At 52.6% G+C, this 16,098-nt stretch overlaps 1 protein-coding gene across 3 annotated transcripts in view; it reads left to right on the top strand.

The window, feature by feature from the left end:
- ITPR3 (inositol 1,4,5-trisphosphate receptor type 3) overlaps positions 1 to 16,020 on the top strand; it is a 43,214-nt gene extending 27,194 nt beyond the window's left edge. For 2 of the 3 annotated variants that reach the window (XM_056511334.1, XM_056511335.1), the window contains 23 exons: positions 1,225 to 1,409; positions 1,503 to 1,651; positions 1,764 to 1,872; positions 2,014 to 2,104; positions 2,296 to 2,465; positions 2,888 to 3,322; positions 3,601 to 3,801; positions 4,123 to 4,233; positions 5,035 to 5,130; positions 6,435 to 6,536; positions 6,744 to 6,830; positions 7,411 to 7,521; positions 7,890 to 8,082; positions 9,200 to 9,325; positions 10,150 to 10,322; positions 10,404 to 10,568; positions 11,049 to 11,241; positions 11,555 to 11,650; positions 11,934 to 12,058; positions 12,223 to 12,388; positions 13,242 to 13,402; positions 13,857 to 14,018; positions 14,302 to 16,020. In XM_056511334.1, coding sequence (XP_056367309.1) covers positions 1,225 to 1,409; positions 1,503 to 1,651; positions 1,764 to 1,872; positions 2,014 to 2,104; positions 2,296 to 2,465; positions 2,888 to 3,322; positions 3,601 to 3,801; positions 4,123 to 4,233; positions 5,035 to 5,130; positions 6,435 to 6,536; positions 6,744 to 6,830; positions 7,411 to 7,521; positions 7,890 to 8,082; positions 9,200 to 9,325; positions 10,150 to 10,322; positions 10,404 to 10,568; positions 11,049 to 11,241; positions 11,555 to 11,650; positions 11,934 to 12,058; positions 12,223 to 12,388; positions 13,242 to 13,402; positions 13,857 to 14,018; positions 14,302 to 14,370 — 3,476 coding nt within the window. In that variant the 3' untranslated portion in view covers positions 14,371 to 16,020. The remainder of the gene's footprint in view (positions 1 to 1,224; positions 1,410 to 1,502; positions 1,652 to 1,763; positions 1,873 to 2,013; positions 2,105 to 2,295; positions 2,466 to 2,887; positions 3,323 to 3,600; positions 3,802 to 4,122; positions 4,234 to 5,034; positions 5,131 to 6,434; positions 6,537 to 6,743; positions 6,831 to 7,410; positions 7,522 to 7,889; positions 8,083 to 9,199; positions 9,326 to 10,149; positions 10,323 to 10,403; positions 10,569 to 11,048; positions 11,242 to 11,554; positions 11,651 to 11,933; positions 12,059 to 12,222; positions 12,389 to 13,241; positions 13,403 to 13,856; positions 14,019 to 14,301) is intronic. The other variant, XM_056511336.1, reaches the window with a different exon arrangement.
- Positions 16,021 to 16,098: the final 78 nt, after the last annotated feature.

The raw sequence follows: 16,098 nt of genomic DNA on the forward strand, positions 1-16,098 counted from the left end.
TCATCTCAGCACACCCAGGATAAGGTGGGGATAACCAGAGCCTGGGCTTGGCTGGGAGCTCCCCGGGGTGTCCCTGCCCGGACACAAAGCCAACAGTGACGGTGGTTTTCCCTGGGCAGGACTTTGCCCTCGGTGTGCCTGACTCAGGCTGTTAGCACTGAGTCACCGTGGAAAGCATTGCTGGTGGCTGGGCTCTGGGTGGGGATTTCCCTTTGGAATTCCAGGCAGGCTGCTTGCAGCTTCCCCAACCCAAAACCAGCACTGGGGCTTGTTTCCACCCTGTGTGGGGCTGTGGCTGCTGGGATGTGTGGGAACACTCCACCCCTACTGGCCTGCAGGAGTTTACTCGTGCATTTACCCCAAATCTCTGCTGCAAATGAGGTGAAGGGTGGTGAAGGGGTGCCCAGGTAGGATGGTGGGACCCAGCTGGATGCTGGCTGTCCCAGCCCTGTGGAGGTTCTTTGGACCTCCAGTGCTCTAGGCACAACTCTGGAGCTCTTAGGCTCCTGCTTCATTGGGTTATCTTAAATAAGCAAAGCAGCTAATAGTTAAAAAGGCTATTTATTACAAAGCACATCTTATTACAAGCACATCAGTCTCAACAGTACACAGACAAGCAATAGCAAAAAGCAATGGCAAAGGCAGTGGCGGTAGCAAAGCAAAAACCTGGCAAAGAGCAAATGGATAAAAGCCCTGGCAAAAGCCAATGGCTAAAAACAACAGCTCTCCCAATACAGGGAGTATATAGTCCTTATATAGGACTTTTCCAACAAGCTGAGATGCAAACTCAGACCACCACTCCTTAAAATATTAGAATTCCAGTTTCTTAGCACACCAGGTTACGTATAGAACTACGCATACAATCTATCTTGTTCTATCTAAGAAATGTAAGCAATATTCTTACTATAGCTCTATCATGTCTAAGTCCTGTCTACAGCTGTGGGCCTGGAGCCTCTATTGAAGATATCAGTGTGTTTCAACCTTCACTAGAACACTCACTGCTACTTGGCATTTGAAACCTTTCACTCTCTAAAAGCATTAGAACTCACTCTAAAATTACTGACTGACTTCTGCTAAAATGTCTACTTTATGTGTGAGTGGCTTAACACACTTCAATCCATCCACAGACTTCAATTCAATCCCTGCACTCTGATTTCTCTCTGAAGAATTCAGAGAGACCCCAGACTCACTGACTCCAACACAACCCCATGCCCATGTTCACAGCCAAGAGCCGCTCCATCGCGCTGCCCATGGACCTGGACGCCCACGTGAGCTCCCTGCTCAACAGCAGCTCCACCAGCACGGTGCAGAGGAACACCTCCAGCTACAAGGCGGCCACACGAACCTTCCCCCGCGTGTCCACCACCCCCAACCAGTGGGACTACAAGAACATCATCGAGAAGCTGCAGGTGCGGGGCAGGGCGTGGCGGGCGGGGGCTGGCGTGGCAGAGTCCCTCTGCCGTGTGTCCCCTGGCTCTGAAGGGGGGTGCTGTGGCTTGCAGGACATCATCAACGCCCTGGAGGATCGCCTGAAGCCGCTGGTGGAGGCGGAGCTGTCTGTGCTGGTGGATGTCCTGCACCGGCCGGAGCTGCTGTTCATGGAGGGGACGGAGGCGTTCCAGCGATGCGAGAGCGGGGGGTTCCTGTCCAAGTGAGCCTGGTTTGGGGGTGCTAGGGAGGGGTTGGGACCCTCATCCCGTGTGCCTGCAGGCTGGCTCCCTCAGGGATCCCTCCCACGTGTGACAATGGCTTTGCTGTGCCAGGCTGGTGCAGCACACCAAGGACCTGATGGAGACGGAGGAGAAGCTCTGCATCAAGGTGCTGAGGACGCTGCAGCAGATGCTGGTGAAGAGGAACAAGTATGGAGAGAGGGTGAGCACTGTGACCTGTGCCCATGTGGGCCCTGCTCCCGGGCTGGCAGAGCCCACCCTGGGCACCCAGGGGTGCTCAGCCAGTTCTGCCCTGGCCCTGGCCTTGGCAGGGGACACTGGTGACATTTGTTTGCCTTGGCAGGGCAACCTGCTGCGGAAAATGCTCATGAACAATTATCTGCAGAACAAGAGGTCCAGCTCCAAGGGGGAGATGGGGGATGCTGCTGGGGGAGGTGAGTGCCCCTCTCCTGCCCCTTCCCCACAAATCCTCCCAAGCAGTGATGGGACCGGGTCTGTGGCTGGTTGCCATGTCCCCACCTCCACGGGAGCAGAGGTTTGGGGAGGTGAAGGGATGGCTCTGAGATGCCCTGGCAGTGGTGGAGCAGTGCTAACACAGCATCATACCCCTGGTGTCCTCACGCAGGCCAGGACCAGGACTGGTCAGCCATTGCAGCTGTCCAGTGCCGGCTGGACCGCGAAGGGGCCACCAAGCTGGTGGCTGACCTCATCATGAACACCAAGAACGAGAAGATCTTCCAGGAGAGCATCCTGCTGGCCATCCGCCTGCTGGACGGTGGCAACACCGAGATCCAGGTGCTGGGGAGGGTTTGGGCTGCCAGGGGTTGCTGTGGGCAGTGTGAGGGTCTGCTTCTCAGCCCTGGGCAGTGGGTTTGGCCAAAATATCTCTTGTTTGTGCTGAAATCTGATGATTTGAGTTTCCCAGCCCCATGGCTGGATGAAGGGCTGGAGGCTGCAGGAGGGGCAGGTAGTTCCAGGTTGTTTCTAGAGTTCTGCTGATGCCCTCTGCCGGGAATTCCTAAAATGGCTCGGGGCTGCAGCTCTTGTGGGGCAGCTCCATCCCAAACCCTTTCTCACTGGGAAGCTGAAAAATGGTGTGTGCAAAAGCCAGGTTATCCTGGGCAGTGTCTGGAGTGCCAAGGCTGCTGCTCGGAGGGACAGGCAGGGACATTTTGGACGCCGTGGTGGTGACCTGAACGAGCGTTTTTTTCCACCAGAAATCCTTTTACAACCTCATGACGAGCGACAAGAAGTCCGAGAAGTTCTTCAAGGTTCTGCATGACCGGATGAAGAAGGCGCAGCAGGAGACCAAGTCCACGGTGTCGGTGAACATGAGCGACATCGGGAACAAGCCCCGCGAGGACAAGGACGAGCCAGACCCTGGCACCAAAGGTAGGGGCAGTGTCCCTTTGTCCCCTCAGCAGGGCTGGGTGACAGCTGAGCTGATGAGGGCACAATTCCCTCCAGGACGAGGGGACACCTTCCTGCTGCCCGGCACCCCCACGCGGTACCCGATGGCCGTGGGGTTCAGGAAGGGCCACGAGCCCGGGGAGCAGGGCCAGAACAACGAGATGGGGGTGACGGTGCTGATCATGGAGCCCATCCTGCGCTTCCTGCAGCTGCTCTGCGAGAACCACAACCGCGACCTGCAGGTCGGTGCTGGGGCTCTGGGGGTCAGCTGTGGGGTAGGGCTTGGGGAAGGGATGGGGTCTGCCCCAGTTTGGCCCCAAAATGCTGTGGTGCCGTCAGCACTGTGCCTCAGTTTCCCCGTGTGCAGTGCATCGTGCCTTGTGGATAACTTATGGGAGGAGTTCATGGCTGTGGGACTGAGGTTACAGAGGCAGTTCCAGCCCAAATGTCCCTCAGACTGCAGCTGGAGGGGTGTGGGGAGAGAGAGATCAGGACCCCATCCCTGGGCTCTGCTCCACAGAACTTCCTGCGGTGCCAGAACAACAAAACCAACTACAACCTGGTGTGTGAGACGCTGCAGTTCCTGGACATCATGTGTGGCAGCACCACAGGCGGGCTGGGGCTGCTCGGCCTCTACATCAACGAGTACAACGTGGCTCTCATCACCCAGACCCTGGAGACCCTGACCGAGTACTGCCAGGGGCCCTGCCACGAGAACCAGGTCTGGCCTCATGCCCCCAACCTCATCACGGACCAGGGGAGGTTTTGGGGGGGATGTAGGGAGAGCAGGGATGGGTTTTGGGTTCAGAGCGTGAGCAGGAGCAGAATGGGGGCAGCAGAGGTCACGGGGCTCCTGCACAGGTCACCAGCTGCTGCAAAATGTGGTGATGCAGATATGGGGTAAATAATTCAGTGGTGTGAATGGGGCCCTTTGCAGGGAGAGGGGAGGTCTGGGGGCCCCTGGAGGCAGGGCAGTGTTTAAGGGTGAAGCTGGGAGCACTGGCAGGATCTGTGGGATAACCCTTTGCCCAACTCCCCCCAGAGCTGCATCGTGACCCACGAGTCCAACGGGATCGACATCATCACAGCCCTGATCCTAAACGACATCAGCCCCCTCTGCAAGTACCGCATGGACCTGGTCCTGCAGCTCAAGGTGCACAGAGGGCTGGGCTGGGGTGGAGGGGACGTGTCTGTGTGTCACTGTGTGTCACTGTGTGTCACTGTGTCACTGCAAGGACTCACTGGCTGGGTCGTGGGGTCTGTGGTCATTGTAGAGGGGACCCTGCCTGTGTGGGCACACAGGGCTGGGTGCAGGAACAAAGGACTTTTGGACAGCAAAATAATATGATTATGTAGAAGTTGATTTATTATTTATTTTAATTTTATTTATACATTTTAAAACTACTGTTTACATGATTACGTATTTTTTGATTGGTTTTTTTATTACGTATTTTGTATTACATATTATGTTTTGATTACGTATTTTTTGATTTGCTTTTATTTTGTTGACGTGCCTTGTATGAGTTTTGCAGGTAAAATGATTGGTTGTAGTTCAGTGCATTAATGCTTACTTTTATTTTGGTTTTTTTTTTTTTATTTTGGTATTGTGTTTTTTAGCTTTTTCTTTTTTTAATTTAGCCCAATTCATGCTTTAGCAACTTTGAAGAGTTTTAGAAAGTTTGATAGACTGCAGAAAAACTCTTAAAAATGGCTCATTCAGTGTACTTGCTATAAACAATAAGTTTAAACTGAGAAATGTAGAAAAAGTTAAATATATAGAAAAACAGCTAAATATATTTTGGCTGGTGCACTTGCTACAGCTGGGGCATCTCCACCACACTCAGATATCTCTGGCACCGGGAGGTTGGTGAGGGCACAGGGTAATTCTGCCCACCCCAAAGCCCTGGGTGCTGGCAGGGCACAGCTCCCCTCACCAAAGGTTTCTCCCCACCAGGACAATGCCTCCAAGCTGCTGCTGGCCCTCATGGAGAGCAGGCACGACAGCGAGAACGCCGAGAGGATCCTCATCAGCCTCCGACCCCAGGAACTGGTGAGGGGACTGGGAATGTCCCACTGAGCCCCCAGCCCATGGCTGAACATCCTCTGCCCTGGCTCGTTGTAATGGTTTTGAAAGCAAAACCAGTGAGAGACTCCAAGTCAGAAATACAATTTAACAGGAAAAAAAGAGAAAATAAAATACATGAGATAGTACAAAAAAAAAAAGCCACTGACAGAGTCAGAATACAACCCTGCTAGTTCAGGGGGTGGCAGCAGTCCAGATGATCTTGTGGTCTTGTTGAAGTATTGATCCTGTAGAAAGGTCTGGTAGCTCTTGTCCTCTGGGATCCAGTGGCAAAGGCTGCTCTGGTGTTCCAAATCTCAGTTTTTGTCTGGGTAGGAAAGGCTTGGCTCCTCCCCTGGCTGGAGCATCTCCCAGTGGGATGATGGAATTTTATCAGTCATGCCCTGGGACTCACTGGCCATTAACAGGAGATATCTCCTGGAGGGAGGATGGGCTGTGGGAAGATAAAGATGATTGCCCAGCTGGTTTTTAAAAGCTGGCCCATTAGCAGGGAATATCTCCCACAGAGATAAGCATCACTGCCCCACAAGGTTCTAGCAGATGGTGACAGAATTTGTACTTTTGGACACATCTTTACATTGTAACCTAGGACACTCTGCTGCAGTTTCTGCTTTGCACCCAAGAACTGCCTCCCTTGCCCCACTGTTGCTCCTTGTGAAAAACGAGGTTCACTTTCTTTAATAAAGGACAATAAGAGACAATAAAGCAGAAGGTTATAATGGCCGGGTGCGTGGCATTCAGCTAAGAGCACACTTTAACTCAGAAAACACTTCTTTAAATGCATATTTATAGACTTTTATGCATTATTCAAAATCACTCCCCTAGCCTGTAAATCAACATTTTTTATTATTTTAAATTTTTTTTCCTTGTGGCTCCTTGTTGGCCCACTCCCCAATAACGGAGATCAATAAATTCCTTCTTTGTAGTTCTGGTGATTGTTACCCCTGTCTTCATCCAGACAGGATAATTCAAGAATGTGAAGAATTTTCTGATTATCTTTTTTCCATTCTCTGAGTTAGTTACATGAACAAAAGCTTTTTACATCACCATGTTATACTCCAAGAAAAAATATATAGTTATTACAATACAATTTCTAAGTTTTGTTAATAGCAGAACTAAAAAAAAACCCTATATTTATACAACACAGTTTTCCAACATTATACATATAGCATTCATTTTAATATTTGTGAAAATCCAATAATATAATATGTACTTATAACATCATCCTGGCTGGAGGAGGGATCAGCTGAGTGCCCTGTGCTGCCTTGCAGGTGGATGTGATTAAGAAAGCCTATCTGCAGGAGGAGGAGTGTGAGAACGCCGAGGTTTCCCCCCGGGAGGTCGGACACAACATTTACATCCTGGCACTGCAGGTATGGAGCTGTAAGAGCATCCTGCCAGGCTGTGCTCACATTCTGCACGTTTTTCTCCTTATTTCCTCCAGCCAGATCGGCCTCCCTGGGGAGCCAAATGTGCCTTTGGCTTGGGGAGCACATCCTGCACCCCCTGTGTCCCCTGTCCCCTCCCGTGTGGCTGGTGGCTCTCTGTGCTCACTGTCACCATCCCTGTTCCCCTGCCAGCTCTCCCGACACAACAAGTCTCTGCAGCAGCTCCTGAAGCCGGTGAAGCGAATCCAGGAGGAGGAGGAGGAGGGAATCTCATCCATGGTATGGAGAGGCCTTGGGGGTGGGGGCACAGCCCCCACAAACTGCCCTGATCTGAGGCTGCAAAGAGCCCTTGCAGAGTCCTCCTAGGATCTGCTGTTCAGGATTTGATGGATTTTGGGGCTCCCCAGGGGATTAAAGAGGGAGAGACACCTAAATGCCCTTGTAGGCAGAGGTAGGAGCCCAAAGGTGTGTGTGCCAGCCCCATTGTGGGGTGACACAGGCTGATGGCCCTGGGAGGTTCTGCCCTCATCCACATCCCCCCCTTCCCTTCAGAAAGGAAGGGCTGAGTCCTTTGCTGCTGTTCCTTGCCTGGGTACCTCAGATCCTGACAAAATTCAGCAGGAATGTGATTTCCCCTGGGGTTTTGTGAGCACTGGTTTGTAATTTGTGGATTAGCAGCACTTGGATGTAATTATTGCAGGGAATCGATTGTCTGTCACTGCGGGGAGCACTCGCACCCCTTATGGAAGCTTTAATTCATTTGCTCTTCCCTGAAAACCTCATCAGCTGTGGGAGATGTTGAGGCATGTTGTGGGAACAGTGGGATCCTCATGCTCTCCCTTTCCCTCTCCCCATCCAGCTCAGCCTCAACAACAAGCAGCTGTCACAGATGCTGAAATCCACGGCCCCGGTGCAGGAGGAAGAGGAGGATCCGCTGGCTTATTATGAGAAACACACGTCCCAAATCGAGGCAAGACCTCTTGGCTTCCAACAGCTCATGGCCCATGAACTCCACCCGGCTCCAGATGCCTCATCTCTGATTATTTTGTCCCCCCTTCCCATCCCCATGCTGGCAGCAGCATTAGCTCCAGGGACTGAGGGATGAGCACCCCCTGGACCGTTCCCTTCTCTCCCAGTGGGATGCAGCTGATCCAGCAGCCTCATCCTTGGCATGGATCCCCCATTCCCACTTACCCCAGCCCGGGCTGCCTCTGCTCAGGGCGGTTTGGAAGCTTTTAAACACATGGCTGAGAATGTTTGGATGCTGTGGAGAGGGAGGGAGGAGGGGAAGGAGGAAAAGCCCCAGCAGGGCAGGACCTGAGGGCTGTGCTTCCCCAGATCGTGCGGCTGGACCGGAGCATGGAGCAGATCATCTTCCCCGTGCCTGGCATCTGCGAGTTCCTCACCAAGGAGACCAAGTACCGGCTCTTCACCACCACGGAGCAGGACGAGCAGGGCAGCAAAGTCAGCGACTTCTTCGACCAGTCCTCCTTCCTGCACAACGAGATGGAGTGGCAGAAAAAGCTGCGCAGTAAGAGCAAGGCACAGCCAAACTGGGCCAAACTGGGCCAAACTGGGGGATGTTCCTGCTGGGAATGGTGTGGCTGAGCTGCCCCTGCTCTGCAGAGCACCCACACCCAGCAGAGTGCAGGGAGTGAGGGCTGAAATCCCAGCTCTGTGCTGTCAGGGCAGTTTCTCCACAGTTTGAGGTGCACCTTGCCGACATTCCCTGGGATTCCAGCTGAGGTGTTTTCCCTGGAAAGCCCTTTCACTAAGGCAGGGTCTTGTAGCTGCACATGGGAAATAAATCCTGTATCTCTGCCCCCTGCAGATCTGCTCAGGGGCTTCCAGGGTGGAAATCCTGGCTGTAAATCCCAGGAACTGATGGGATTTACACTTTGGTCACACTGGGGACACTGGGATGCAGCTGAGGAGCTCTGAGGGAGCTCAGAGCCAACCATTCCAAGAATCAGACTAGATTTCCAGAGGGCTGGGAAGCCAAGGAATGTGAGCAGAGCCACTTAGAAAGTGCACTTCCAGCAGATGAGCAGCAATGTTTTTAAAACACCTCATGAAGGGTTTGAAGGAGCTGGGAGGCTGGGTCAGTCTGGGGCCAGCAGCTGCAGAACCCACGGGGGTCTGGAGGTGACACAGGGGTCCAGAGTGACACAGGGATGACACAGGGAGTTCAGGAGATCACAGGGGGTTCAGGAAGGACACAGGGATGACACAGAGGGTCTGGGCTGACACAGGAGCTCCAGGAGGGCACAGAAGATCTGGGATGATACAGGGGGTCTGGAATGACAGAGGAGCTCCAGGAATAGGGGGTCTGGAATCACACAGGATCTGGGATCACACAGGAGCTCCAGGAGGGCACAGAGGGTCTGGGATGGCACAGGAGCTCCAGGAGGGCACAGAGGGTCTGGGATGACACAGGGGGTTCAGGAAGGACACAGGGATGACACAGAGGGTCTGGGATCACACAGGAGCTCCAGGAGGGCACAGAGGGTCCGGGATGACACAGGAGCTCCAGGAAGGCACAGAGGGTCTGGGATGACACAGGGGCTCCAGGAGGGCACAGGGGCTCCAGGAGGACCCGGTTGGCACGAGGCTGGCTGAGGTTTGTGTGTTGCCTCCTCTCCCCCCAGGCATGCCGCTGATGTACTGGTTCTCCCGCAGAATGACGCTCTGGGGAAGCATTTCCTTCAACCTGGCCGTCTTCATCAACATCATCATTGCTTTCTTCTACCCCTATGTGGAAGCCACTTCCATGGGTAAGTGCCCCAGCAGCTGCTGCTCCTCAGGGTGGAAAGGAAAGGGATTTTCACATGCAGGAAAACTGGCACTGCCTTCATCCTTGGGCTCCTTTGGGCTTCTACAACCCTTTCTGCTGGATAAAGAATTAATCAGGATTTCAGTTGCCAGCCCTGCCACCCCTTCCTTCCCTGGAAAACCTCTCTTCCCCTGTTTGTACAATATGGGAAGCAGTGATGGGATGGATACATTCCTGTTGTCAGGCAAAGCCTCCATCACCTCCTGAGCTCTCAGATAAACGATGTTAGAAAACGTGTCAGTAAAAACCACCAGAACCAATAAAAATCCTCACAGTGCAGTGTCACAGGACACTGAGAGTCATGTGTAATAACGACAATGACTTCTTAAGCATGAGAAGATAAAGAAACACTTTATTAAAAAACTGAACCATATTTATAGAGTGGTTCACAAGTCTCAAACAGGACAGTAATTCATTGGAAAATAGGAGAAAACATCTCCTGTCATGTAAAACACGAAACTGTTTCTCAGTCAACACCAGGTGTTAATCTCTGTTTATTAATTCCTTCCCGTTTACCAGAAAGTTATCATCCTGGGAAAGGCTGAGAAACCACTGAGAAAAAGCCTCCCAGCCTGAGAAAGAGAAAAAGAACTCAGAACCTGAAAAAGGCCTGGCAAACCCTGCCTGGGCCTTCAGTGGTGTCCACATGGGACCAACACAAATCCTCACAGTGCAGCAGCACCATTTCTGATAAAGAGCTCATTAGTGTGGACAGCCTGGGAGCAGCTGTGCCCTGCCTTTAACCCCCACATGTTCCCCTCCCAGGAGTGCTGGACTCCCCACTGATCTCGCTGCTCTTCTGGATCCTGATCTGCTTCTCCATCATGGCCCTGTTCACCAAGCGCTACGGGGTGAGGCCGTTGCTGGTGGCCCTGATCCTGCGCTCCATCTACTACCTGGGCATCGGGCTGACCCTCAACATCCTGGGAGCTCTCAATGTGAGTGTTCCACCCGCTGGGGGAGCAGGGGGCTGTCCTGCGCTCCAAACCCCATTCCCTCCCTTTTCTGGCTGTCCCCAGCTGACCAACAAGATCGTGTTCGTGGTGAGCTTCGTGGGCAACCGAGGCACCTTCATCCGTGGCTACAAGGCCATGATCATGGACGTGGAGTTCCTGTACCACGTCGGCTACATCGTGACCAGTGTGCTGGGGCTCTTCGTGCACGAGCTCTTCTACAGCATCCTGGTAGGATGAAATGCAGCTCTTGGGGGCACAGGCGGCCTGGCTGCTGCTTCAGGAGCTGTGACACCTTCCAGGGGCTGATTGATGGCGGAGAGAACAATTCCCTGTGCTCTAATCTTTGCATGGGCTCAGCTTTCTGCCTCCTGACAGTATCTATTGCTGTCTCTCTGCTGGTCCTGGGCTGTATCTCTCCTTCTAATCTGCTTTATGTGTGCTTTATCTGGGTCAGCTGGGAGGCAACGTGAGCTGGTGAGGGCAGAGCCAGGGTACATGTGGCCTATTCTTGGCTCTCCTGCTGTGCATAAGTCACTCCATTCTTCTCTGCTTCCCTTCAGTGAGCTGGGAAACTTAAAGGCTTTGTGAGAAAAGTTAGTCAAGGTCTGCTGAGCGATCCAAGATCTTGGGATAAAAGGAGATATAGATAGGCCAGGCATTATCAAGAGAAGCACCCTGCAGCATTTCTTTGCTCCTGGGTCCTTTCAGCTGTTTGACTTGATCTACCGTGAGGAGACCTTGTTTAATGTCATCAAAAGCGTGACGCGGAACGGGCGCTCCATCCTGCTGACAGCCCTGCTGGCCCTCATCCTCGTCTACCTCTTCTCCATCGTGGGCTTCCTCTTCCTGAAGGATGACTTCATCCTCGAGGTGGACCGGCTGCCGGACAGCAAAGCCAAAGGTTGGGCATCAAGGGGTGGTGGGGCGCTGGGGGACCCTCCACACACACCTCAGGGTGGGTTTTCCCACTGGGAGCACTGGTTTTGGGGGCACAGAGAGGACAGCACGTAGCAGGGATTGGGGTTAGAAGGGGACACAGAGCTGCAAATGAAGGGTCAGCACTGCAGGGTCTCAACTCTGAGAAAAGGCTTCAGGACCTAGAAAAGTAGAATGTGAGGCAAGTTTTTCCCAAAGAAGGTTGGCATCTTCCTGGGAGCCCATGGTTTGCTGGGGAGAGGTGCTGCCATCACAGGGCTGGGCTCTCCTCCTTGCAGATGATCCCTTGGGGATGCAGAGGAACGTGGAGACCTTCGTGGAGTCGTGCAGCAGTGACAAAATCAGCTGCTCTGCTGCACCCACTGCCTTGGAAGGTAAGAGAGCCCTGTGGAAGTGCCAGCTCTGTGTGGCAGTGTGGATTTGAGGAAAACCCCCAGCTTTTCCAAGGTAGAAACTAAATCTGCTTCCTGGGCAAGAGGCCTGTGAATTTTGCACTGACCCTGGCATAAAAAATATTGGGTGGATTCATTTAATCAGAAAGAAGGTTGGCTGCTGGAGGAGCTGTTGGGACATCACAACAGGCAGCTGCTGCTGTGTCACTGCAGCTGGAAGCCCCCAGTGCCAGGCTCTGAGCCCTTGCTCTGCTCCCCTCCCCAGAAGCTGACCCAGAGCAGTGGGAACGTGCCTGTGACACGCTGCTCATGTGCATTGTCACCGTCCTCAACCACGGCCTGCGCAACGGCGGCGGCGTGGGGGACATCCTGAGGAAACCCTCCAAGGATGTGAGTGGGGACAGCACCTGGCACCTCTTTCTTCTGCTAAACCCTGCTGCTGTCACTGCTGGCCCCCTCCAGCTCCATCCCTCACCTTCTGCTCCTCCCCTGGTGCTGGGGTGGCTGGAGCAGAGCTGTGCCAGACACCCAGTTCTCCCTCTCATCCATTACAGGAGTCTCTGTTCCCTGCTCGAGTTGTCTACGACCTCCTCTTCTTCTTCATTGTCATCATCATCGTCCTCAACCTCATCTTTGGGGTCATTATTGACACCTTTGCTGATTTGAGGAGTGAGAAACAGAAGAAGGAGGAGATCCTGAAGACCACCTGTTTTATTTGTGGTGAGCACTGGGAATACAGGAATTGCCCCAAAGCTCTTCCTCCCTTCCCAGCTTGGGGGAAGGAAAAGAATTTCAGCTGGATTCTGGTTTTTATTTATTACTGCAAAACTTGAATCTATTCAGCCAGGGGTCACTGCACTGGGAGGGGTTTAAACAAGGACACAGCTGGAGGGAAATTCTCAGTGTTGTTCCTCACCCTGCTAATGAGGTGTTAAACTAAAACCACATTGTGGGATTCTTGTCGCTGTGCATCTCACTGCCGAGACCTTCCCTTGGTTCGTGGGGGAAAAAAGCAGCATATCACTGGAGAAATATAATAGAGAAAATGCTCTGAAATCCTTTCAGTCAGCAGTAGGCATTAAAAAAAAAAAATAGAAAACCCCAGTAAATCTTTCTGCTTTTTCCTTTAAAGACCCTCTGGGTTTATTTTACTGGGCAAAGGCAGATCCAGCAGGACATGGGAAGAAATTGTTCCCTGTGAGGGGGGAAGCCAGAGCAGCTGTGGCTGCCCCTGGATCCCTGGAAGTGCCCAAGGCCAGGCTGGACAGGGCTTGGAGCAACCTGGGATGGGGGAGTGTCCCTGCCCATGGCAGGGGGTGGAAGATCCCTTCCAACCCAACCCATTCCATGCTTCTCTGATTCTGTGATTTTAAACAGAAGTCTCCTGAAGCCCCAGCTGTGTTGTTGCCCTCTGGTTTGGATGTTCAGGTGCTAAATGCCAAGTAATTATTGAAAGCACTTGAATGTCACATTCGGGAGGGGATGCACTGAGTTTCTATCCATGTGTTTGCTGCTCACTCACCTCCTCCCCTCCCCATCCCTGTCCTCCTCCATCCTTCCCTGCCTTTCCCAGGGCTGGAAAGGGACAAGTTTGACAACAAGACAGTGTCCTTTGAGGAGCACATCAAATATGAGCACAACATGTGGAACTACCTGTACTTCATCGTGCTGGTGAGGGTGAAGAACAAGACTGACTATACTGGCCCCGAGAGCTACGTGGCACAGATGATCAAGGTACAGGTGCCCTCGGGGCAGCTCCTTGGCCACCCCAACCTGCCTGCCCCAGGGAGATTGGGAACAAGGGGCTGGCAAGGAAAAACAGCTCTGGGAATTCCTTTTGGAAAATATTGCCTAATGGTGCAATGCCTAATTTCGTTCTTTGCTGGTTTTTTTCCACGTGGTCTGTTTGAGGGTTTGTCCTGTGAGCTGGAGGGTGGAAGCAAGCAGGGAGTGGGGATTCAAGGGGGTTTTGAGGCAAGGGAGGGAAAGGAAAGCAAGGAAAGAAAAACTGCTACACCTGAGCCCATGAACCAAACTAGAAATGGACCATGCATGGAAAAATTGGAGATTTTTGCAAACAGAATTTCTTTAATCCCTAAGCACAGGGAGGCTGCCTGTTAAACCCCCTCTTCCCTCCTCCCCTCTGACCCCTCACCCCAACTCCCCTTGTCCATTCTCACGTTCCCAGAACAAGAACCTGGACTGGTTCCCCCGGATGCGAGCCATGTCTCTGGTCAGCAATGAAGGGGAAGGGGAGCAGAACGAGATCCGCAATCTGCAGGACAAACTCAACACCACCATGAAGCTCGTGTCCCACCTCACCTCCCAGCTGAACGAGCTGAAGGAACAGGTATGGGAAATGGGAAATCCCCTGCAGGAACCCTCTGTCCTTCCCAAAATAGCCACTGAGGACAGGGAGCAGGAGGCAGGACACACCAATACAAAGCACAAGGCTCCTGCAGCTCTTTTTTGGGGGGAATTTGGGACACTGGGGACACGTGGGTTTGGGTAGTGCCTCATCAGCTCAGAGTTTGCTGGCAGAGGCTCAAAGCAGCTCAGTCAGACCCTTGGGAAGCACATCCAAGAGCAGGAGGGCCTGGAGTTGCCTGAGCGTGTCCTTGTTGGAATTGCAGATGACGGAGCAGCGGAAGCGCAGGCAGAGGATGGGGTTTGTGGATGTGCAGAACACCATGAACCACTGAGACAGCTCCAGCCACCGAGGGACTGCCCCTGTGCCAGCTGAGGAGGCTGCTCAGCTCCTCCCCGGGCTCCGGGCACGGATTGTCACTGGCTGGGGACAATGGAGCACACGGAATGTGCAGCCCCTCCCTTAGAGCGCTTGTAAGCAATCCCAGGAGCAGGGACTGGCCCCAGCCCTCCCCACACCTGGGCCCAGGTGCTTTTCTAACACCCTCGTAGGAAGATAAACCACGCAGGACTTTCATTCCTCATTGCAATAACTCTTTATTTTGCAACTGTGGAGGGTTGTATCTTTATCTCCATGTGCTCCAGCCCCTCGGCTGTGGGGGAAGTAGCTGTAGGGCCGCACTATTTAACTTATTCCGAGTGCCACTTGTCCCTGTGGCCACCTGCCAAGCAGCCCTCGTTATCTGCTGTGCCTGCTCCACGCTGACCCCTCTCCATTTACACAATTCTCATCATCCCGTGGTGCAGTAAAGAGCAGCTGAACTCAAGGAGGTGGATTTAATTTAATTAACTCTCCAGATGAGGAGCTGAGCTTGTCCTAGTGGGAGCTAAAAGTCTTTTGCCTTCTGTGGACCAAGGATCTTTGGGCAGCAGTAGTAGGAGCCTGCAGGTTTACAGGAGTTCACTGTGAAGGGGTGTCCTGTGTTTTAGTTTCATCTCTGGTGTCATGTTTTACTTTTTTTTTTTTAATTTTTTTTTTTTTTTTTAGTTGTTACCGTTGTTACTTAAGAACTGAAGTGTAAATTGCCTTAACTAAATTAAACACAGAATCATGTTATAATAAAAACTTAAACGTGGTAAAGAAAGTCCCTTTCCTGTGCCCTCTGGTGTGTGATGGGGCTGTGGAACAGAACCCAAAGCAGGGCTTGGTGCTCCCCAGCCCCAGGTGTTGCACATCCCCTGCCAAACTCTGCCATGAAGAGCCACCAGCAGCACCAGCCTTGGTTCCTGGAGCTCTGGACCAGAGCCTGCTGCAGTTTCAAACTCTTTCACTGCCTGCCAGGAAATCACTGCTGAAAGCCATAAAAAAGAGCAGCTGTTGGTGCTGTGGAGCCCTGGCACAGCTCTGCTGCAGACACTCATCCTTCCCAAGCCAGCCCAGCTCCAAGCCCAAGAACAGACACTGCTGAAAGCAGTAAAGCTCTAAAAAGGAGTAAAAAAGCCCATAACAGTGAAGTTGCAGAGCACTTGAAATGTGTTTATGGCCCCATCTAGCAGCATGTCACCCTCAGCTCTGCACTAACCCACACATCCCTCTGCTCAGGCTGGGGGGATCTGCTCAGAGCTGGTTCCTCCAGCAGCAGCAGCCCTGCAGCAGCTGATTAAAACCTCAATTAAACTCGTGCAGTGCTCCACTGTCACCATGGCAAAGTCACCCTCCGTCCTCTCTGTCTCCTCTGAAGGAAAATAAATGTGATGATTAAAGTTCTCCCTCCCTGCACTGCCCTGGTCCCTGGGCTAACACACAAACACAAGCACAGAGAGGTTTTTTCACATCCTCTCTGTTATCTTCACAAGAACATTTAAAGCTGCACCTCCTCCCTCTGGGCAGCTCCAGCTTGTTCCATTTTTTGAGATACAAAAGGCCAGGTCTGACACCACAAAGTTCCCTTCCCTCCATTGCTCCAGCATGGATGTGTTAAGCTCTGCCCCAGATTCTCGACAGGAAAAAAAAAGGAGGCACTAAATATGAAGAATGTAGGGCTGAACAAAAATGCTGTTGC

The sequence above is a fragment of the Oenanthe melanoleuca genome, chromosome 26, assembly GCF_029582105.1.
Source record: "Oenanthe melanoleuca isolate GR-GAL-2019-014 chromosome 26, OMel1.0, whole genome shotgun sequence".
Classification (NCBI taxonomy): domain Eukaryota; kingdom Metazoa; phylum Chordata; class Aves; order Passeriformes; family Muscicapidae; genus Oenanthe; species Oenanthe melanoleuca.